We start from the raw sequence: 24826 nt of genomic DNA, 5'->3' as shown, positions 1-24826 counted from the left end.
CTCCATCATCCTACTGGAAAATCACTAATTTAACTAGATGGATCTTTCTGCTTTTCTCACTTCTCCCAAGAAAATGGAGATGAAACTATCGCAATACAAGGACTCCGCCAAAGTCTCTTGCCTTCTTTGGCTGGTAAATTTAGTCCAGATGCTAAGAAATAGATTGCATTCAAAATAAAAAATAAAGCATCATTTTCCAGCTGTTAGAGGCTACACCTGCCCGACAAGTAGAGATGTCTGTCATCTTCTCAGCAAATCCATAAACCATATGTCGCAAAGAGTTAAATTCTAGGCTGCACCTGGCCCAGACGGTTTCACCATTATTTATTACAAGGCCTTAAAGATTAAGCTACTCTCCTTACTACTAGAAACCTTAAACACAGTCTCTGATCAATTTCCCTTCTCTAGCCAATCACTAGAAGCCCACATTACAGTGATCCCAAGGAGGGCAAGGACCCTTCCCTCTGTCCCAGCTAACGCTCCATCTCTCTTCTTAATTCGGACTTCAAGCTATTTGCTAAACTTTTGATTCATAGGGGCAGATGTATTAAGCTTTAACAAGAGATAAATCCAAGGGTGATAAGGAGAGATAAACGTCCAGCCAATTACCTGCTAACTGCCATGTTATAGGCTGGGACTTTTTATGGGGTGGAAAAAGACCATGTCTAAAACTAGATTTATTGTCTAGGTCAACGTCTAGGGGGGGCCTCTGACTCCCTGATATACAGAGATATTACCATCCTGCTTACAAACTAGAGTCCTTGAGTGGTCAATAAATGATAAGTGGAAGCAGTGGGTCCAGATTGAACAACAGCAGATACCTGTGCCTATTTTCTTGGCTCCTTGATTCCCCAACCTTCCCAGCCTTCCTCACCTCAATATAGGACTTACAGTACTCTGCACTTTTGTAATTCCCTTAGATAAATCAAGGTTGGTTAGCCAAGGGTCTCTTTCGAGTTGAACAGCTGGTGACTGGGGGGGGGGGGGGAGATTTTGTCCTTTGCAGATGTCCAGGCTGGTTGGAAATTATCCAACACCGAATACTGGAAATACGTACAAGTTTGCCATTATGTCCAATCCCTTGGTCCCTCTGGCACACTCTGTACGTCTCCTACACCCTTTGAACTCCTCTGTACTAGTAAGCCTCCCCCTCCCACTATATCTCTTTAATATACAACATCCTTTTGGAAGATACTAGCCTTAAACTCCCTCACTTTACTGCAGTTTGGAATTGGGAGTTGGGGGGAGAGGTTGGAAGTTCCAAATGGGTTAAAAATTTCTGTTCATGCCTATTTACCTAATGTCGGGGTCCGAGAGACGCAATATAAATTATTGTGTTGCTGGTATAAATACCCAGATGCCCTCTCTAAGATGGGCATCGGGGTTCCCAATATCTGTTGCCGATGCTCTGGGGCTCCTGCAACCCATTCCACATATGGTGGAAAATGCTCCTCCATACTCCCATTTTGGTCTGAGGTTTTTAAACTCTCTGCGATTATTAGGGGGGACCTGGTACCTACCGACCCCTTGTTTTGGATGTTCCACCTCTCCCCTGCACCTCTCTAAAGATACAAAAAAATCACTGCACTGCCATCTGAACAATGCTGCTAGATCAGTTATGGTTCAAGATTGGTTCAGAAAAATTGACTTTTATATTGAACTGGACGATATCTTATCGTCTGTGGATAATAGATACAAGCTATTTAGGGACACATGGTTCCACTGGATGTCCTTGAAAGACTCCAAAACCTATAAGGACATTATTTCATCCCATCCCTCTTAACCCCCCCTGTGGATTACTTTCCTATTTTACTCTTTCCCCTCTTTCTGTCTATGGCCTCTACAAATGTAGGGTACTTGTTATCCTCCTACTCTTTTTATTCTCTTTCCTTTCTCTTTTCTCTTTCTTTATTTTCTTCTTCTACCTTTTTCTTTCTTTCTGCTTATGCAACTTGGGTCTAATATTACATGTTGTATTGTGACTTGAGATTTTTTGTATACCAAAGTCTGCTTACTGTATGTACTTTTATCCTTAAAATCAATAAAAAAAACAATTTGCATTATATTGTAGGCTGCAATGTTTTTATAGCCAAGGCGAGAGGTGAATAATGGAAATGACATCTTATATTTACCAAAAACATACAGTATTATAAAAAGAAAGAAGCAGACACAGGGAAAGGCACTTTGTATATTGATCAATGAAGAACTATTGCTAAAAAATATTCCGTAATTTACACAGTAACCTTTTTGTGCATCGAAATAAACTTCTCTATCAAAAGATTCTGTGCAGAACTAGCAGAGGGAGAATTCGATAAAAAATGGTCTACATTGAAGCTGAACAATGTTAATGTTCTTATTTGTAAGTGGCTCACCATTGGATTTTCTATTAGCGCTAGGGCTGTTGAGCCTGACTAGACGTTGGACTTCCATACAAATTCTAGACGTTGGACCTGGAAGTGTTAATGATATCTAAAGTTATTCTACCGAGCTGGTGGCAATTCCTATTTTGTCTAATGAGCCGCAACCAATTGTATGTTCAGAATATAATAGCTTTATTGAAAAATGAAAATCACAAAAGATATACTATATAAGCATGAAGGTGTACTGTAAACTGCATTTCTCAAATGGGACCTCTGAGAATTGATCTTGTGTTCTGTTGGTGGTGGGGTTTGGGCGTCATGTGTGTTGAGCCAACAGTACTTTTTATGTATATCCAAATATTAATATATGTGAAGACAGAGTTCTCTGCAGCAAGTGAATAGGTTTAACACTATGTACTTTATGGAAATTTGTGATTACAATATTAAGCTAATATTCATTGCTGTGAGATTCGATCCTCAGACCTTTCTTCTGAGCGAACCTGACTGATGCTCTACCTGTTGAAAGTGGCGGATTTAAGTGTCAGGCCGCCAATAGGCACAAGATGTCTTGGGGAGGAGAGATAAGGAAGGTAAGAGATGGAGAGAGATAGGGAGAGAGAGAGAAAGGGAGGGAGAGAAATGGGAGGGAGAGATAGAAGGAGTGAGAAAGAGAGAGAGATATATAGAGAGATGGCTAGGGAGGGAGATAAAGGAAAAGGGGTGGAAAGAGATAGAAAGGGAGGATGAGAGTGGGAGAGAAAAGGAGAGGGGGAAAAAGGAGAGCGGAGAGCGAGATAAGAAAAGCAGAGAGAGAGGGAGAGAGAAAATCAGATCAGAGAGCATAAGAAAAAAGGAAAGCAGACAAAGAGAAAGGAGTGGAAGAGTGGGAGATCAGAGAGCAAGGAAGAGAGGAGAACAGAAAGCGATAAAAAGAGCAGAGAGAGAGAGAGCAGAGGAGAGGGAGTGAGAAGGAGATCAGACAGCAAGGGAGAGAAAAATAAACCAGAGAGGAGTACAGAGAGAGAAGGAAAAAGAGTACGGATTGAAAGGTGAAGGAGTCAAAAAAAGTGCCAAAAATGACATGGGGGTAAGGGCCCATGTACCCTCCCCCCTTCAAAGACACCACTGCTATCTACCTCCCTACACCCTCAGTGATTTTCTGTGCCCCCCCCCCCCTCAGATGGGGCTAACAGTGGGGGGGAGTGCAGGTCATGCAGCATGGCCATCGCTAACAAGGGCCTCCCTCATCTGAACATATTCAGACGAGGGAGGGGGTCGTTAACAACGAGCGGGACGAGACTGAGTATAAACAATATTATTTAGAAAACGATTTCTGAGCGATTTGTGAACAGTATCGCCTGGTGTGTACGGGGATTTAATCTAATCGATGGATGTAAAAAAAAACAACTACTAAATATGGACGTACTGTACCATTATGAAAACTCCAAGTATAAATGTAATGTGTCTGCTACACGGTTTATGACTGATGAGGTTGTTAAGAATGTTTTTAGACCAAAATGAGTTACAGCTGATTTGGCTTATTAACACTGCTCAATGATTGGACACTTGGCAGTTTAAATAACAGACCTATGGGAGACTCATGTCATCTTCTGAGGAAATGATTACATATTACAATGGAGAAACGTGAGACAGGTCTCCTGCTCTTTTGCACTTTATCCATCTCAGCACATCTGAATTCATTATTTTGATCCGCTGCTAATTCCGAGCATGAACCGTTGCTGTGCCATTGGCTGCGTCTCCTTCCTCCTGGCCAGACACAAAAGCTGGTGATTGAGCCTGTTTATCTGTGATGCACCACATCTAAAGGTGCCCACAGACGCATCAATTATCGAATGCGTTTTGTACTTTTTAAGCACAAATTGCATCTTATGTACAATTATTGGATGGTGTTTATGTTCCCGGGAGCCCGATATTGTATGTCTAAAAAAGTATGTGCTGCACGTACTTTTTAGACTACATCTGAAATTTAACATTACAAACATGGGTTCATCACATGCATCCAAGTGCACATCTCATAGCAAGCTGGAAGAAAGATTGTATAGAACCATTGTACAGTCAAAAACGCATAGCACAGTACAATTGTAGCGTCTGTGGGCACCTTTACATGCAACACGTGCGAGCCAGTAATTCCGATGCGATGCCCACGGGACTGATGTCAAATACATGCGATTTGGATGCTTTTTATGTGATTTATTGCCGCAAACGCATCAAAAGTGACCCAATCGCATTAATATCACCCTATAGTATGGACACTTTTCGACTACAAAAATACTCTATTGCTACAGTATAGAAATGGTTCTACAATGGTTCTACAATGTTGGCAGGATAATAAGTGATGATACAAAAGAGGTATACATTTAAGGGAAGGAGCATTATTTTAACAGCAGATTTCCTGACCAGTCATGGGACCACATACCTCCCAACATGACCCTCTCCAGGAGGGACACAATGCTCTGTTTCTGGACTTTCCACATAATGTATGATTGCCATCACCTGTGTTGAACAGGTTAATTGATAAGAAAGGCACTTCAACACAGGTGATGGTAATCATAAATCAAGAGGGAAGTCCAGAAACAGAGCATTGTGTCCCTCCTGGACAGGGTCATGTTGGGAGGTATGGACCACATACTGTAGTTAGCCCACAGTTTGATTAATGAATTGATGAGTTAAATTGCTGTATAAACCACTCAGTACTGTAGATACAGTCTATAGTGTGCGTTACTTCAGAAGCGATCTGTATTGCCGAAATCTTTAGGGATACATCTAACCGACTGAATTTATATTTAGTTTTGAGTGTCTGTGATGACTCTGGGGAAAGAGGAAAATCTACAGCTCCTGTAGCAATGTGTTCATTTATAATAAGAAGATTTAGTGATTTCTTTCAGGATAGTACATAGGACCGGTAAGGAGGTCTCAGAGCCACTGACAAAAACTGTTTTATTATTCTATTCACAAATACTATTGGATTATTCTATTCCCTTTCTACAGTAGCTTCATTATTTTGTTTTGTTTTATAACTGCTTCCGATACATTTTATGTGTTGAATATGAGATTTAAATGAATTTTAAATGCCGTCATCGTACGGGGCCAAATTCGACTGGTTTTGGCCCATTTCCGCCAATCTCAATCTGACTCTAAAAAGTTGAATTGAAGAGATGAGGCGAGGAGGTCAGCAGCGGGTGAGCAGCAGCAGCAGCGACAGTTGAAATTGGCTACACAATTGAATAGGTATTGTCGGATATATTCCAACAACTGCATGTTGGAATGGACCCGACTTTAATTGAATACACCCCATAATGTTGACACCCCAATGCTGCATTTATGCTGTCGAGATGGATCATGTTGACATCTGCATAATGTCAGCATTTTCACAATGTTGACATTCTTCATGGACCAGATCGTTAGGGTTACACTGTGGCAGTGGGAGGGTTAGGTTATAGGAGGAGAGGGCTAGTTGTAATAACTAGGCACGTAGGTTGGGGGAGTGAGGTTAGGGTAATGCAGTTGGATCGGTGGGTTAGGTCTTTAAGGGATACTGAAACTCACTGCTGGATTTCATTCAGGATCAGCTGAAAGTAACCGTTAGCTGCTGACTGCCAGAACTTGAAGACACCTCTGGAGCCACAGGAGCTGCCAAACTCAACAAACTAAGGACTGTAAAGGCCGGGGCCTACACCCAGATGTAGTGCCATTTTCTAAGTGATCTAGTGGGATCACTTACAAAATGCCTGGGAATGGCTAAGTGTGTAGGCTCTATAAGTCCCGGCTGAACTGCCAGGAATGACATGTCATTGGTATCAACATAATTAATGCCAACAATGTCACTGTTGACATGACAATCATGTCAACTTGCCGAAATTTGAATCATGTCAACATTTTCATGTCAACATGTTGAACCTCGACCAAATATACTGAGCCATTTTTTTTTTTGTCATTTGTTTTAAGCTGGAGCACCAATGACCGTCAGTCACATTGGGTGTGGGTCATTGGGTCATCAAGAAATAGGTCGACATTCTATAGGTTGTCCCCATATGGTCGATATGCAGTATGTAAATTTGGCACAGGTCACTACTCACAATGCTAGTCACATAAATTGGTAAACGAGGAAGAAACAGGAAAAAGTGCGTTGAACTTTGGCACTTCGACCTTTTGAACCTGACGGCTTTTTGAAACTGTGAACCTTAAGAAATGTCAACTGACCTTATAGTTCCACCTATTGACTGTTGACCTAATTATAGGGAATATTTCCGAATGTGCACTTTGCTGTGTGATTATGAAACTGTGTTAACCAAAAATAAAACAAAATCTCTTATGAGACCGCATTACCTAAAATGGTCATCATTATTTCATACACGGGGGGTACACAAACTGTCCAATTTATTAAGTGGCAGTTTTCCACTTATTAAAATGAGTAGATAATATGAAACATCCAACAGTTTCTCTGTGATTGGCTAGGCAGTATAAGAGACTACTTCCTGATTGGCTGTCAATAGCTGGGCTACCTGGAGTACATCATTGTGAGTTGTGTGCCCTTTGGATACATTACGCATGTGGATTTCACTGTAGGAAAAAAAGTTTTAGAACCATTGACTTATCTAGAGGCATTATATATTTCTATACAATCTGGTAAACTATGTACAGTATATGTATACAATCAGCATACTTGCCTACTCTGTATGTCCCCCCTCTGGATGAATCCTGAAGAGGGGACACTGATTCGGGCGGTACCGAACTGTGACACCATTAAGCCCTGCCCCCGTCATAGCAAAATGGTATGATTCGCAGGCCTGTGGTAAGGGGGTGGTGCTGAATGATACTGTTTTATATCATATAACCCCACCTCCATCCCTCATAGCCACCATTCCAGCTAACGTCTCCCCATTCCTTCCCACTTCACTAGGAAGCAGGCGAGGTGTACCCATTCTTCTGGAGATCTGGGTGCATTATGTATAGCAAACTATTGGATGCTTTATTTATACCTAGGGACTATGCAAAAACTGGACCCAGACAAGACCCCAGACCGCAGGACCGGACATCAAAATCTGCAGTCCGGAGCTTGTATTGTCCAGTCCCGGGGATGTACCGTCCTGGTGGTGTCTTGTCCGTGGGGATGCCTGTGATAGCTTTCACCAGGGACATGGGGAAGGGGTGATTGCAGCATCCCCGTGGGGTCCAAACTGTTCCGGTTTTGGCTACATGCCTGGACCATCAGGGCCGTTTCTAGACAGATCAAGGCCAAACAATGACAGGCTACTTAAATCATTATACAGTCACTGTTTATCCGCGAGGAGAATTACACATTACGCAGCACACTGTGATGACAATTACATATTACGCCGCACACTGTGATGACAATTACACATTATGTCGCACACCATGATGCCCATTAGACCTCACACTGTGATGCCCATTACACCCCACACTGTGATGGCAATTACACAATACTCCCCACACCGTAATGCCCATTACACATTATGCCCCACGTGCCGCTGCCGCACAACTGATGTAGTTTACTAATAAGCACCCACAGTGCCAGATATGGCCCCACAGTGCCAGATATGCCCCCAAAGTGCCACAGATATGCCCCCAAAGTGCCACATATACTGTATGCCCCCAAAGTGCCAGCAGCAGCACAACTCATCGCACGTCTCTCCTTCCCCTTCACTGTGTACCTGAGCTGTCAGCCAATCATACCTCGCGGGCTGGCTCCTGATTAGCTGCCGGCCCGCGAGCTCTGATTGGCTAACAGCCCAGTGACACAGCGAGCGAGGGGAAGGAGAGACGCTCGATGCGCTCCCCTCCCCTGGGAAATCAGATGTGCTCAATGCCTGTGGCGGACGGGGAGAGGGGGAGGAAGGGAGGTGGCGGCAGCGGCGGCGTTGGGGGGAGCTGCTGGGTGCTTGTCCGCTGTTTATCAGAGGTGGACAAGCTGTGCGGCTCCCCTGGCTGCTGCACGGCTTGTCCGCCTCTAGAAACGGCCCTGTGGACCATACAGGGAGGCTTTATTCTCCCCCTCCTCCTCTCCCTGGTGACAGCTGTCATGTGAAGCCACCCGGACAGGACACCCCCAGGACTGCAGATTTTGATGACCAGTCCGGCAGTCCGGAGTCTTTTCTGGGTCCGGTTTTTACTCATGACCCTTATACCTACACTGTTAGGGATATTACTTAAATAATAATTATATATGTGGTACTACAGATGCAAGATACGCTGCTGCCTACTGTATGTGCATGCTGGTGTTTGTAGTTTTAGCTGTATAACAAGATTCTTTCTGTCTCTTGATTTTAATGGCCTAATGAAAATCTATAAAAGAACAATGACGTTGTGGCGTTATTATGCCGTATGTTGGAGAGATACAAATCATTTGGGTATTAAATATTCATTATAACAAGAGGATATATGGGGTTTTCTCTGTCTCCGGTTTCATATACATATAATTTGTATTCTGCAGTAAATTGTTCTTTTAGCATCTTCAATTTGCCTTAAAGGTCATTTCCTACATTGCAAAAGTAACAAGCTTTTTCTTTTAATATGTGTGAATGAATATAATTATCATATAGCACATCTGTAGATGCACACATATCACTGCTTGGAATTGTCCCAGGAATATCAATCTGCTCCTAATTCTGTCATACAGTACTACAGTATATGGCTGGCTGGAAATGTACCTAAAGTAGTGGTTAAGTCACTTTGCCGTCAAGTCACTTTGCCAGTGATGGCCCCAGAGGAGGTGTTGCAGCACAGTTAAAAATTCAAATAGTGGAGAAACACCAACTGCCAGTGTGTCAGTTTGGAATCGCAGTAGGTGCATGGCCAGATTAAGGTCTGTGGGGGCCCTGGACAATGGAGGCCCCCCGAATGGAGGCAGGTTCAAGGCCCCCCCCCCCCCCCCCCCCCAGGATGGAGGCAGGTTCCAACCCCTGCCCTGACAGAGGCAGGGTCCCCTGGATACCGGTACCTGGGCTGTGCGGGGATCCGGGCAGCGTGGTCCGTGAAGCGCTGGGGAGACAGTGGGGGTACCTGCGGCAGGTGGAAAGTCAGCAGCATGGTTCCCGACGGCGGATCTGCCACCAGGACCCCACCGCTGACTTTCCATTCACCGCAGGGACCCTGCCGCTGACTTCACATCCGCCACAGGGACCCCTGGCGGGTGTGGGGGCTCCGAATGTGTGGGGGTCCAGAGGCGACAGCCCCTGTCACCCTGTGGGTAATCCACCATTGACTTGGTGGCAGTTGCAGTGCATTACACTGCAATTTAGATTTCAGTTTGAACACACACGCACCTAAAGCTGGGAACACATTAATAGATATATCACATGATCTGCATGCACCCACCCACTGAGCTGTCACCCACCGGTGGGAATAAAGTGTTCGATTCTGGCTGTGAGCCTCAAATGAGGATCTGATCGTGGTTGACACTTGACCTTTAAGACAGAATCCAGAACAACACCAGAATTTTACAGAGTTCCACTAAGGTGTAATACATTATTCCCTATTCACCTGATATTCCACAGAACCTCTATTTATGAGTAGCGCATCTCCTCTGCATCTTTAGGACCGTATTCTCCTGGGATTTGATGTCAATCTGAGGATGCTTGTTCCCAGAGTGAAACATTAGCCTTGGCTATCAGATATAAGTACTGTACTTTCCCATAAAAACAGGAGTATTCCCGGAAAAAAATGTGACTTTTGAAAAACAAACCGTATTAGTGCTTTATATTGTAAATTAACCAATTCTCCACCATGTTTAGCGTTAATATTTTGCATCCTCTAGCTTGTGAACCATTGTATATTTGTTGGTAAATAGCTGACCCTAGGAAATGCCCATTAGGCCAACAGACATAGGGGGAGCAGTTTAACAATTAATCCTGACTCACAGCACAGCAACCACTACCCAGGGGTCTCAGAATGCCCAGACTAATCAGCAGCTTGGCACTCATGAAATTTAGGCTGTAGCAAACAGCATAATCAATGCTGCCCCCCTCCTAGATCCACCCATACCTTTGGGTCTACAGGAAAGTTTGGTGAAAGGTTCAGCATTGCCACACCAGGAACTAGGCTTCCCAGAGGAACAGCGGCCTATTTTGTGAAGATCCATCATATGTAATGTACAGAGAAGATCCCATGGCACTTCATCAGGGCCCTCTCCCCTTCTATCCCTGTAACGACTGCACTGCCTGCAGCAGTGATAGCTCTGCTTCTCACACTTCCCAAGCAGTGACAGAATCTCTCACAGTCAGTTGCTGCACTGTTGCCCCCTTGGTCCCAAATTCATGCATAATAAACATTTTGTCCTGGATTGGCTTAATAGGGGGATTTTTGCATGTTCTCGGTAAAGAATAGAATATTTTTGCTTAGACGTTCTTGACAAGAAGATTCTGTAGGAATGCAGAACATGTCACCTGCTAAATTTGCTGACTATGCTAATGAGGAATTTCTGGCTGCCCAATGACCGCGCAGTGACACGAAGACAGTTGTTCATGTGCATAAAAGTTGTTTATGGCCTTGGTGTTTGTGCTTGTGCTGAACAGCTGACATATTATTCTTTTCTACTATGGGGTTGATGAATCAAGCAGTGAAACGAGTGGAGCAGTTGCCCATAGCAACAGTGGTGCAAATATGGCGGTACGGGGTGGTACAGCGTACCGCTAAAACATATGGTGCCGGTACGAGCGGGAGGATGGGTGAAAAAACGGGAGCCTGCCGCTAAATGCGTGAGGGTAGGCAACCCTGGTTCACAATATACACATGCGCAGAAGTGACCCTGCACATGTGTATACGCCCACCATCGATGCCCTTGTAAAGAATCTGGTCCATGCAAACAGATAATATATATATATAATATATAAGGGCCTATATCTCCCTCAGAACCAGAGAACATCTACTATGACTACTGGTGACACAAAGCCTATTTGTCATGCAGTTAAACGCCCAATAGTGCAATCTAGTTCATTAGGTTATCCAATGAAACAACAGAAAAACTTAATTAAATATTGGTTCAAATGTCATCATCAAAACACATGTAATTGAGTCTCTGCTCTCTATGCATTATTAGTATTACACATTTTCCCACCGTGTATTTGATGAAAGAAAATCCTGTGGTTTACTCTTGTGGCATTAGCAGAACCTTCCGTTGAAAGCCTGATTTTCCCATTACAACAGAGGAAATAGATATTGCCCTATATCCCTCACTATCTTTCGTGGAAAGGATATTGGGCTGAAATAAATAATGGGAAATCACGCAATGTGACAATATAGGAACAGATGTTTTCCCAAATCAGACCTGCATTCACTTAGTAATCGGCCCATGAGAAGATTGCATCTAATTAGGCCAACATTACAATATTAAATAACATATCATTGCTCTAATAACTATAGATGATAAAAATATACCAGCGTCAGTTACGAAATTCGTACCAGTTGCCCAGAGGCAAGATAAATATTGTTTCCCCCACACACAAAGCACCTTATAAAAATACATGTATGTATGCATGTACTGTATGCATGTATGTATGCATGTTATGAATATTGGGGGAGATTCTCTAACATTCGCTGCAAATTAGTGACATTTTCGGGTAATTACCGCTGTTATATCGCAGCGTTATGCCTCCTCCTCCATATGCTCTGTTATTTTCTTTCTTGCTTGTAGTTTGCGTTATTGTAATGCTCCGGCGAACTCTACCCCAACTAGTATGCTCGGCACACTATTTTATTCTCCCACCACGCAGTGGTGTAGCTAGGTGCCACAGTGCCCAGAGCTAGGGCATGTTTTGCGCCCCCCGATTTGTAGTAGGCGGGGCTCTTGCGCTGCAAAAAGGGGGCGTGGCCTAACATTATACCACACACCGTAATGCCCATTGCACATTTTTTCAAACGTTGTAATACCCATTACACATAAAGTCAAATACCGTAAGACCAATTACACATAAGGCCACACATGATGCCCATTACATACTATATAACAAACTGTAATGCCCATTACATACAGATGTAGCGCCGCTCATTCAATCCCAGTGCCCGCCAGATCCCTTTCACTGGCAAGTGCTGGAGATAGGGACTGGGATGCACGTGCGTCTCATGCGCACACGCGTCCCAGTATCACGGCGACTGGGCAGCGTCTTCCTGCCCATCTCCGCTTCAGGGAGATGCTGCCTAGTTGGGGGAGGGGGGGGGGGGTCGGGCGGCGAGGGTGACCGGCGGCGACGGCGGGGAAGGTGGCGGGGACCGGCTGCAGGCTCCATTGCCAAGGGGCGCGCGAGCGTCTCGTGCACGCGCCTCTGGCGGTAGCCAGCCTGCAAAGATGACCCCTGCTACATCTGTACTATATAACAAACTGTAATGCCTATTACACATTTGTCACATAAGTGCCACTTACCTACATGATCATTGCTAGTTGCCAATGGGGACTGACCTTGCTCGTTGCCAAGGGGGACTGACCTTGCTCGTTGCCATGGGGGACTGACCTTGCTCATTGCCAAGCATGCTCCCCTGCCCGCCCAGCTCTCCAGCTCCTCGCTGTGCCCGCCTGCCAGCTGAGCGAGAGCTCAAGTCTCCCGCCGAAGGTGCACAGTGGAAAAATGGGCATGGGCATGGCCATATGACACTAGTAGGAGTGGCTACATGACAAAGGGTCAGGCTGCTCCCCCTGTATAATAATAATAACAGGACCCCACAGGCTGCTCCCCCTGTATAATTTAAAAAGGCAAAAAAAATGGCAAATTACCGTTTAAGAGCTGCAGTGGGAAAGGGGTATTAATAAGACGACCGCCTTCAGAACCTCTGTAACTGGGATTAGTACGGTCTCTACTTCTGATCAGTGGTGTCAGAAGCATTGTACAGTTCTTATTTTCTATTTAGCATTTAGGCACCTCTATAAGTGAAACAAGCACTGGTTGAACCAGCATTTTAAAATGCATTTTAGCCCCACTGCTCCCGAAAAAAAGCACTGCAAATGCCGGTATCTGTCTGGCAGAGGGAGGATGTGGGGGTGGGGGTGTCGATGTTGGGGCCCTGCTAAACGCGTGAGGCTTGCCCACCCTTCCAGTGGGCCGGGAGGGGAAACGTGATTTTCAGGACGCTCCTGGACATTTTGGGACGGTAGTAGGCCTAGTCTCCTGCAATGTCGGGAGGACTCTCACAGCCCCCTGAGGATTAGATCAGCTTCCTGGGTCTCACCATGAATTGCGTCATCACAGCCCCACTTTCACTGCTCAGAGGCACTAATGGTGGCATTGAGCAGTGGGGTGTGGAGCTGCGTTGACATGGCACTAAACACCCCCACCCCCCACCCCCCCCCCCCCCACACACACACACACACACACAACCTTTTCATGCTGATTACTGCCAAATTTTGCTTTTGTCAACCTTTTCTCAATTTGACCTTGTGCATGTCAAACTTTTGGTGTCGACCTGTTCACTATCGACCTAGACCTTGTCGACCTGTTATACACATGTAATTTAGTGCACTGGCTTCTGTAGCATGCAGCCACCACGCAGCTGAGACTTTCACTCTGTCCTATCAGGGGCGGTGGTGGGTGCTTGACTCCCAGGGGTACATTTACTAAGAAGAGAGTTCTGTTGTATATGCGATATTGCCCATAGCAACCAATCAGATACTTCTTATTTATTTAGCATTTTCTAAAAAAAGAATAGATCTAGACCAAAGGTTCCCAAACTGTTTTGAAACACAGTTTCATAGGAAGAAATTTTATAAGATGGGAGTTCTGTTTACATGGGATGTTGCTATGGGGAACCAATCAGAATCTTCTTTTTTTAGCACCTTCTAGAAGATAATAGATTGTATATGATTGGTTGCCCATAGCAACATCCCATGTGAAGAAAGCTTCCCACATAGTATTAACCATTTACTTACAGCAGCCCATTAGCAGATTTTGGGTAAGATTCTCTAAGCTTCAAAAGTGATAAAATGGAGGGTGATAAACAGCCAGCCAATCAGCTCCTACCTGCCATGTCACAGACTGTGTTTGAAAAATGGCAGACAGGAGCTGATTGGCTGTTTGTTTATCACTCTACATTTTATCACTTTTAAAGTTTAGAGAATCTGGCCCTTTATTTTTTCATTAAGAAATTCAGAAAAAATTGTATTAAGTAAACTGTTCTTACACAGTATGTCATGTTTAGGTGCAGTTATGTGGTGGGTGATAGGTTTGTACTTCTGTTGTCGCACCCAGTTAGGGAACCAATGATCTAAAGGCCCCCATACACCATGCGATTTTGGGACGATTTCATCCGATTACGGCACTTTGTGCCGATAATCGGGTGAAATCGGCCCAAAATCGCAGGTGTGTGATATCTGATCCGATCCGATGCACGGTCCCGTGCGCATCGGACCGGATCAGGGAGGTCGGACGGTCAGCATGTACGATCACGTCCGACCGCCCTGTATGCATATTTCACTTCTCCCTAGTGAACGAATTACATTTATAATGACTACTGGATAAGCCTATGAAACGTCTGGTGAGTAGGCCGGTGAAATGTGCAATTTAAATGTATTATAAACCAATTAATTGTGAACTGGATGCAAATTAAATTGTCAACGAATTAGTTGCAAAACACACCTGGGGAGCTAGTGTACACCACAGAGAATTCTGAAATCTCGATTTGCGAACTGTACAAGAAGCATATGGCGACGTTCACTTCTTAACCCTTTGAGTGCCAAGTGAATTTGTCAAAATAGGTGTGAAAATTGGCAAGCAAAATATTTGGTACCTGTTTCCTAGCATGGCGCCTGCGATTTTAATTGTATCCATCGGGTCCTAAAAAATCGCATGCAACGAAATCGCATGTGATGCGATCGACGCGATCAATGCAATTTTTAAATTGGAACCAATGTAAAATGGTCCCTGAGTCCCGATTTTACTTTGGGCCCAATGTTAAATGCCCCCAGACCCCAATTTTCATTGTATACCCACCCTGATGGGTCAAATCCCCCCATTGTTAACGCCACCTCACGATGATGAACGCCAACCCGAAGCGTGGCGAGCGTAGCGATCCCGCGAGAGGCAGCGGTACGTGTCCTACGACCTTTTCATACCCCCACTATCCACGTCGGCGTGGAGTTTATTTTATATAGTGTGACGAGCGCAGCGAGCCACCGAGCCCGAAGCGTGGCGAGCGCACGCGCATTACTTCACCGGTATTACGCGTCCCCTCACCACGCTTCGGGCTCGGTGGCTCGCTGCGCTCGCCACACTATATAAAATCAACTCCACGCCGACGTGGATAGTGGGGGTAGGAAAAGGTCGGAGGACGCGTACCGCCGCCCCTCGCGGGCACGCTGCGCTCGCCACGCTTCGGGTTGGCAATCATTGTGGGGTGGCGTTAACAATGGGGGGCATTTGTCCATGTAAAATACCCATAAGGGTGGGTATACAATGAAAAATCGGGTCCATTGCCCCATTTAACATTGTTCCCTATGTAAAATCGCGTCCATCGCATTGGTCGCATCGCATGCCTTAACTTAAGACATGCGTTGGACACGATGGACGCGATTTTTTAATTGTCAGGGAAAAGGCTATAAATAGCCCTGAAATCGCGTCGGTCGCTTCCATCGCATACCTTAACTTAAGGTATGCGATCACCTACGACGGGCGCCGTGCTAGGAAACAAGTACCAAATATTTTTATTCATCATAATGACTTGTAGTGTTACCTTTATTTAGGAAATATAAGGTAATAATTAAAAAATGTACCCTTTGAGTAACAACACATGCAAAACATCCGCTAAAAAATGCCAGCGTCGCTCACATTTGTTATGTAAATTCAAATTAAAAAAATGTGTCATTCATTTGAATTTATATAGCAAACGTGAGCCACGCTGGCATTTTTTAGCGGATATTTTGCGCATTGCTCACGGAGGTGTTGGCACTGAAAGGAGTCATTTTTCATTCCATAGCAATCGTGTTTCATACCATATGAATGACGGACGCTGTCACATATCATTAAAAAAACAGCACTTGCCCAAAATGAATATAAATACACACTCTTTTTTATTCAAATAAACAAACCTACAGTATCTATATATATCCAGATCACTATATGTAAGAGCACTTGATTCATTAAAGCAATGAGACAGGACATCCATGAGGTAGGGTTCTACAGGGATCCATGATCTAGGGGGATCTATTAATGTAGGTGGTGGGCCTGTCATGGGTCTCTTCTAGTCATCCTTACATGCAGCATCCAGGGCTTTGTATCATGAGTTGCTTTTTTTGGTATTACGTGTTTCACAAACACTGAGCAGCTTTAGGGGAGGATTACTCAGTCGCACAGACAGCAATAAGTGATTATAGCAGTGTATGCCTTATTTTGAGCCTGCTTAACCCTTTTAATGGCAGATTGGAATCTAAATGCAATGGTCTTGGCTAGACATTTGCATAACATCTGATCTGATCTGGGCAGTACGGATGGTGTAGTGGTTAGCTTTACTGCCACACAGCACCGAGGTCATGGGTTCTATTCCACTATGGCTCTAACTGTGCAGAGTTTGTATATTCTCACCGTACTTGCGTGCGGGGTACTCCGGTTTCCTTCTTACATTCCAAAAATATACTGGTAGGCTAATTGGCTCCCAACAAATTAACCCTACGATGTCTGTGTGTGCGTGTACGTATTCCCTCCACTGGGGCAGGGACTGATGTGAGTGTTCAAATATTTTCCATAAAGTGCTGCGGAATATGTATGCGCTATATAAGAAATTGTAAATAAATAAAATCTTCTATGGTCTGCTCTTGTCAAGTATACAATGAGATAGATTGTAGTGACGACTTCTGGAGGGGGCTAAAACTTTATAATGTGTTGTGTGTGTGTGTGTGTGTGTGTGTGTTTAGAAACTCCAATGCATTCAGAAATAATCTCTGTACAGCGCTGCCTAATTAATTATAAATAATATTACAGGGAAGACTCCAGAGCAAGGGTTGCAGCACATTTCAAATTTCACAAAAATCAAATAAGGGAGCCACAGCAACTGTCACCAACTGCCATTCCAAACTGACTTACTGGCAGTGGGGAGCAACCAATGAATAATAAATAACTGCAGTGTATAACATTGCCTGCTTATGATCCCTGACCAGCAGGAGTAGTGGTAGCAAGAGACTCAGCATCACATACCAATTGCTACAAACATCTGCATAAAGTGTACACCTCCATTAATTAACATCTAATATAGATAATGAATCTGTGGGTCTTTGGATGTTGCGGAACATATAGTAAAAAAAAAAATGTCTGTAAGCATTTTGCAAGATATGCCAGGATACTATTACAGCTGACAGACCCACAGGTTGTCCAAAAGTAATCTACCACATTGAAACATTATTATACATACAGTATATTAACTGACATCCAAATTGCATGTATATACTTATATACATGCATGCTGGATGTCACAAGAGAACTTTAATAGACTTTTTATAACCAAGAATAAAATAATTGTTTTTTCCCCATATTTATACACACAAAGACAGAGCATAAGTTTAATATATCCATACACTGCAGTGTCATCATAACTTACTCATTTAGGGTTAGGAGCATGAGTGATGGCTTAAGACTGTAATTGGCACCAAATGAATACACATAATCAGACATGACTGTCTGAGGAGGGTGAACACTGATTTAATGGAACCCATTAGGCATGGCCGGTGTAATTTTATGAAGTGAGATCTCTGTGTCACAGTCCAGGTCACACATAGACCCTGTGGCCATCTCATTGTTTGGAGAGGTTTGTGAGATCTGAGACATGCGGTCAAACGTCTCCTCATTGTCATCGATACAATCCACCACATTGGGTATCATGTTGACATAAGCAGTCGCAATATCCTTGTGGAATAGCGTGTCTTGGTTGTAGGAAATGAGCTCGTTGCTGATGTTGACGGTTTCTACTGCTGTGGTGGAACACCAATGCCCACATCCCAGGAGACTGGAGAAGACCTTCCTGAAATCAGCATTGAAAGCATAAATGATGGGGTTCAAAGAGGAGTTAGCCCAACCAAACCATACAAAGATGTCAAAGGTGGTCTCACTGACACATGGAAGTCCAGCTTTGGGGTGTCCAGAAGACCTATCACAGAATGGGACCATGCAGTTCAAAATAAAAAAGGGTAACCAGCAGCAGACAAACACCCCCATGATCACAGAAAGTGTTTTTAACACTTTTGTCTCCTTGTTTATGGAAGTTCTTAAGCTATTGTGGTGGTGCCTGCAGTCAACTCTGTTGCTTCTGCAACTCTGGGCATGCTCTGCTGCCCTCTCTAGGGTGGATATCCTCCTGATCTGAATCTGGGCAATCCTATAGATTCTGGTGTAGGTGACAATCATGATCGCCACAGGGATGTAGAAGCTGATCAGGGAGGAGGAAATGGCATAGGTCCTATTCAGGCTAGAGTCACAGTTCTCTACAGTCTGGTTGTTCAGTGCTTGGATCTCGTTTTTATTCCTATGCCAGTTGAGCTGGACAGGTATGAATGAAATTAAGATGGACAGAGCCCAAGCAGCACCGATCATCAGCAAAGCCAACTTTTGGGTCATCTTCCTCTCATACCTGAACGGGCTGGAGATAGCCCAGTACCTGTCCACACTGATGACGCACAGGTTCAGGATGGAGGCTGTAGAGCACATGATGTCAAAGGCCACCCAGATGTTGCAGAATTCTCCAAACGGCCAGTGGCCGGCGACTTCTGCTACAGCTTTCCAAGGCATCACCAGGAGGGCCACCAGGAGATCGGAAATGGCTAAAGACACAATGAAGGTGTTGGTTACTCTGTTGCGCAAGTGCCTGAACCTTATGACAGCTGTGCAAACCAAGACGTTACCAAAAAGGGTCCAGAAGATGAGCAAGGACAGGAGGCTCCCGGTGACTACCTGTCCCGCAGCCAATTCCCTTCCTCGGTGATGCGCTTCATGGAGAACGCTCCTGTTCATGAACATCTCGGGGTGCTTCAGGCGCAAGTCACTGCTGTCCGAGCGCAAAGTGTAATGCCATAGTGCCGCCCTGGTGGAACGCAGCTGCTCCTGCAGGACATCCACCCTACATGGGAAGAAGCGCTCTTCTTCTAGCCCCCTGCGTTGTCTTCCGTCTGGCAGAGCTGGCACTCCATGCCCAGCGTGGCTGTTGGATCGCAGCTGCAGAAAGCCGCACAGCACCTGCGTCTGAGCGCACCGCAGCCGGAGATCCACCCGCTTCCAGATCTCTGTCCTCCCTTATGCATCATTACCATAAGAAGTCCACACACTTGGGAGGACGATCATCATCTGTTCTCCAGCATTCTCCTGCACACTTGCTGGGCTTAAACGCAGCCCCCCTTTAACAAGTTCTGAACGCACTCAGGTTGTGGCTGAAGTGCATTATGTGTGGGTGCCAGGCGCACTGCCCCCTACACTCTCCGCAGGGTCCAGGAACCAGCAATGCCAATACCTGCCTAGTGGGTGGATGGGTGGGTGGAAGTGAATTCCTTAGGAAACAGCTTTGCGCGTCACTCCAGATGCAGCCAGCAGCCCCAAGTGAGAGATGAAGGACGCATATTGCTGCCCCCAGGCTGTCACTGCTCTCCGCCCTCCTCCGTGCCCATCGCCTGGCTATTTCTGTCTCACATGCAAGTGCCTCCATCCGTCATGGCATAGCCAGGCTTTATAGATGCATGGCATTACTGCCACCCGCACCCCCTCCCGCTGCCAGCACTGAAGCAGAGTGCACATCGTATTACTGATGAGCAGTTTATGACCCAACACCCACTTAGTGTACAGATTGTGTCGCCGTGTCTGTTATTCTATTATTGTTATTATTTTTTATTTTTTTTGCTTTGACCTGAAACCTTCTGAACCTATCAGGATCACTGGTATTTTCCACTTCAATATCTTCAGTAAAACGTTTCCTCCTCGCAGATAGAACAATGGAATATCATTCTGCATGCAGACTAGCGATGTTGTTCTAATCAGCTGTAGCCTGACAACGGCTTATTCCTACAGGGGCATCCACTGCAATATTATGTACTCTATATCTATAGCAGCAATACCTGGTGTAGAACTACAAGTCCCAGTATGCCCTGACCACCTCTGATCTACAGCCTTATGCATCTGCAGTCATTAGCTCTTTAAAATGTTTTGTTTTCTTCCTTGTACAGTAATAGCAACTGTATGGAGTTAAATGTCACTTAATAAAGTTAATAAATAACACATCTCTGTTTTGTATACACAGTGTAATAATCTGTATAAATGTTTTGTGGCAGTGCCATCAGTATTTTTTACTATGTCTAGGTGCATTATCCTATTAGCTGCAATCAGTATTCTCCCCCCAAAATAGGGCTAATGGTGCAATTTTTGACTGATGCTCATTATCAAGCCATTTAATTAAACGCCTGTCCCGTTTTCATGCAATAGCACATCGGGTAGGGGCAGAGGCTGGACGGCATCTTTTAGCCTGAGGGGCAAGTCTATAACACTGGCCCATAAGTAATGGCAACACCCCCTGGGCAACGAGCATGTAATGCCACTGGGCAACGAGCATGTAAGTCCCTCTGGGCAACGATCATGAAACTCCCTCTGGGCAACAAGCATTTACCCCCCCTGGGCAACAAGCAAGTAACATCCCCAGGGCAACGAGCATGTAACTCAGGGGGCAATGAGCATGTAACTTCCCCTGGGCAACTAGCATGTAACTCCCCCTGGACATTGAGCATGTAACTCCCACTTGCAATGAGCAAGCAGTCCCCCGTGGCAATGAGCATGAAACCCATGGCAATGAGCATTTAATCCCCCATGATATTTTTCTCTCAACCATATTAAAAGGTGTCAATATTAAAAGAGGATCAGAATGTGGTGGATCCCCTTCCCCAACATCACACAGCATGTCCCCATTCCCTACATCACACCTATCTTGTTGCGGATGGCCACTGGCAGCATAGAATCACAGCAAGTGGCTGGTCCGTGCGGTGCTCACAGCCCTGCAGGAGTACAGGAGGGGGGCACAGTGTGATCACTTGACCGAGACTGCCGACAATGACAGTCGGTCCTTGGTTACAGACACATGTAACTGTATACTGAACCACTGCAAGTAGGAGGAGGCGGCCCTGGATACTCAGCAATGGAGGGGCCGTGGGGCACAACACACACACAAGGCACACTGCCTCCCGGCCCAGTACACCACTGGATATGGGATAAGTATCTGAACCCATGTGTTATCGCGGCTCTGGGGGTGGTTGTCAGGTATTAAGCAGGAATCTCCATAGCTGCTGCGATCCCTCTTGCCCCGCTCGCAGCAGGATCCCCCATAGGTTTCTATGGCAGATGCGATGCTGCCTGATGTATTAATATCGGGCAGCATTGCATCGGGTCCCTGGGCTACCGCCATTCTGAGATGGTGGTTTCCCATTGTAGCCTGTGCCTGCAGGGACATACATCCGGCCAAAAGGACCACATATTGCACTGCAATCCTAGACGTCAGATCCTGCCCAGATTGGATTACACATGTGATCCTGTGGTGAATGGGCCCCTACGGAGGCCTGTGAAAACTCTTTGGTTTTTTAATGACATGCAGAGCGGTGAATGGAGGAGATGCTATTCACCTATTCATTGGGCTGTGAGTTCACATCTGAGTGCTGATTCTGAGTTGCGTGGATCTATCTTCACAGACGCAACTGGCAAGTATTTGAGTGCGCAGACGTGACATAACTCATGTTTGCCTATGTCCATCCTGTTGTTATCATGCTGTTATTTGGCAGGCTGTGATTCCATGACATACAGTAAGTACAGTGTGAGGCGGGAACTAGGCGGTGGCAAAGTGTGAAATGCAAATTCAGGTCTCCATTATTTCAGGTTCCTGAAGTTAGTGCAACAAGCAGGACCTGATTAAGCCTTTGGGGAGGCCTGGGTCACTTTAGACAGGGTGACCCCCTCCCACTTGTCATTACTGGCTGTAAACTGCACATATTACACTGTCAAAACACAGAGTAAAAGCAGTATAAACTTGGTCAATGGGTACCACATGAAAAGCCTGTGTTTGTCCCTCTGTACCTTACTCTGAAGGAGCCCAGACAGGCGAAGTGCTGCCTCTGATTAAAAACCCTCCCATGATGAGGCCACTGCTGCTGTCCTCCATGGGCCTGAATAGCATATGATGAGCTCCACCAAGCAGAGCTCAGCACAAGCATCTCAGCCTCTGACCTATTGTGCAAAGTCTCATGGGACTTAGTAAACTCCCAGTAATGCACTGCACACTTGTGCAGTCAGTGTGCCTTGGCTCCCGATGCTCAGCACCATTAATCATTGTCACATTGGCAGATAGGTGAAGCTGTAGCACTACCCCACTCCCATGCCCAAAACCTTTAGCTAAAAAAAAAAAAGATATATTTTTTTTAAATACATGACAACCACAGGGGGCACCTAGGCAGCAAGGAGATTCTGCACATGTGCGGTCAGCCAGACTGCATTGCACAGCGGCAACTTCCGGGAATGGCTCTGGGGTACCTCTACCAGGCCATCAATGCTTTGTTTAGCCCATATGTGGTGGTAGTTGCAGTTTCAAAAGTGTATTGGTAAATCAGACAACATCACATCCCTCATAGAAACCTAAATGCGTCAATGGAGCAATCGTGGAGATACCCAGTGGCATAACTATGTTTTGGGCGCCCCCCCCCCCCCGCTGGAAATTTCGGCCGTCCCCCTCCCCTTAAAATAAAGCCTGTCCCCAACCCCGCTACTAACCCCTCCGCTCGCCGCCGCCACCGGGACCTGCAGATCTACTTGTCTCTTGTCTGCGGTCCCGGGCGGCTCTCCTCCATGCAGGCTTGATAATGAAAATGACCCTCAAAAAATGGCCGCCCCCTAACAGCAGACCGTTTTTGAGGATGCTAGAGGAGGCCGACGCCTCCTCTAGCATCCTTTAAAAAGTGTCTGCTGTAAGGGGGCGGCCATTTTTTGAGGGTCATTTTCATTTACAAGCCTGCATGGAGGAGAGCCGCCTGGGACCGCAGACAAGAGACAAGTAGATCTGCGGGTCCCGGCGGCAGCGGTGCCGAACAGAGGCGCCCCAGCAGTAGTGCAGTGTATGATACCCCAGCACCCAGACTTAATCAGTGCCTCCCCGCGACCACGGGGTCTGCGGGGCTATAGTTACGCCACTGGAGATACCTGTTGTGGTCCCTCCTTCATACATACGGGATGTACTTACTATTTGAGGCTAACCCCAAAAACTGCTATTTTATAATTGTACACACTTTGTACAATGATAAATGGTCCCTTTGTCCTTTGATTGTTCATTGATTTGTGCTTATTATTAGGCATTGATCAGCTACTGTAGGTGAATGAAGCAGACCTCTTTCTCACACAAGATAACAATACAAGTTTAATGGATATTTCCAGTAATCTCATATTCTGCCTATAAGCTGAATTTGCTGGAAGAGAATCTGTATACATGGCACTGCTTTACTGAATAATGATTTACTGTATATCATCCTTAAATACCGTATACAGTATGTTTGTTTTTTTTCAGAAATACCTGTGCTGAAATCTTCCAGTATAATTGTCGCAACACAAAGGGACTAACCTGCAGATATATCTGAAAAGAATACGGGTCCACGCTGCTACTGCCAGTAGTGTCTGCCAATTACAATGTATTGCTTCTCTTCTCATCGGGATTTATTTTATTTTTGGGTGGAGGGGTTGTAGGTCAAAGTGCGTCTAAAATTATCCTGGTGAGGAGGAGCAATATGGTGGTGTACAGAGGCAGAATTTTGACATGGCAACCTAGGCACCTGCCTAGAGCTCAGCAGGTCCCAAGGGGCCCCAAAAAGATATCCTGGCCATCCAAGACATTCCCAGAGGTGCATTGTGTGACTACTCTGTGGTGACATGACATCACATGGACCTGCACACACTCCGAAAGTCCCTTTGATGTTCTTATTTATATATTTATCTATTTACAGTTTCTTATATAGCGCAGCAGATTCTGTTGCGCTTTACAATGGTAGACAGTGATAAAACAAACTGGGTAACAACAGACAGACTTGGAGGTAGGAGGGCCCTGCTGCAAGCTTACAGTTTATAGGGACATAGGAGGGAAATACAAGGACAGGCACCAGTAATAGCATAGCAGTTCCACCCAGAAGGGAAGCTATATGATACATAAGTGCCTCAGAGGGTTATGCGTGTGGCACTATAATATGATAGGCTTGCCTGAAGAGGTGAGTTTTCAGGGAATGCTTGAAAGTTTGGAGGCTAGTGGAGAGTCTTATTGTGCGTATGGCATTCCATAGGGTGGGAGCAGCCCGATGAACAAAATTATTCTTTTAATAGGATAATAAATATTTGTACACACAAAATGGTCTCATCCACTGTATGTGGGAAGTCAGTTTACTGTAAATGTGACACTGGTAATACGCCTACTTCCAAAAGACCTAGAACCTGATACATATTTATATGTAGTGCCAAGGTACGCTA

General features: G+C 45.2%; 1 protein-coding gene across 1 annotated transcript; it reads right to left on the bottom strand.

Moving 5' to 3' along the window:
* Positions 1-16370: 16370 nt before the first annotated feature.
* DRD5 (dopamine receptor D5) lies at positions 16371-20085 on the bottom strand. Its single transcript, XM_083157535.1, has one exon. It carries the CDS (start codon positions 19319-19321, stop codon positions 18011-18013), a length of 1311 nt encoding a protein of 436 aa, XP_083013661.1. The 5' UTR covers positions 19322-20085; the 3' UTR covers positions 16371-18010.
* Positions 20086-24826: the final 4741 nt, after the last annotated feature.

The sequence above is a fragment of the Crinia signifera genome, chromosome 1 (genome assembly GCF_055691185.1).
Source record: "Crinia signifera chromosome 1, ASM5569118v1, whole genome shotgun sequence".
NCBI lineage: Eukaryota > Metazoa > Chordata > Amphibia > Anura > Myobatrachidae > Crinia > Crinia signifera.
The sequence above is the reverse complement of the archived record's forward strand: the minus strand, read 5'-3'. Positions and strand labels throughout refer to the sequence as shown.

Excerpts from the sequence above, each read along its gene's own strand:
- DRD5 (XM_083157535.1), bottom strand. The coding sequence starts at position 19,321 with ATGTTCATGAACAGGAGCGTTCTCCATGAAGCGCATCACCGAGGAAGG.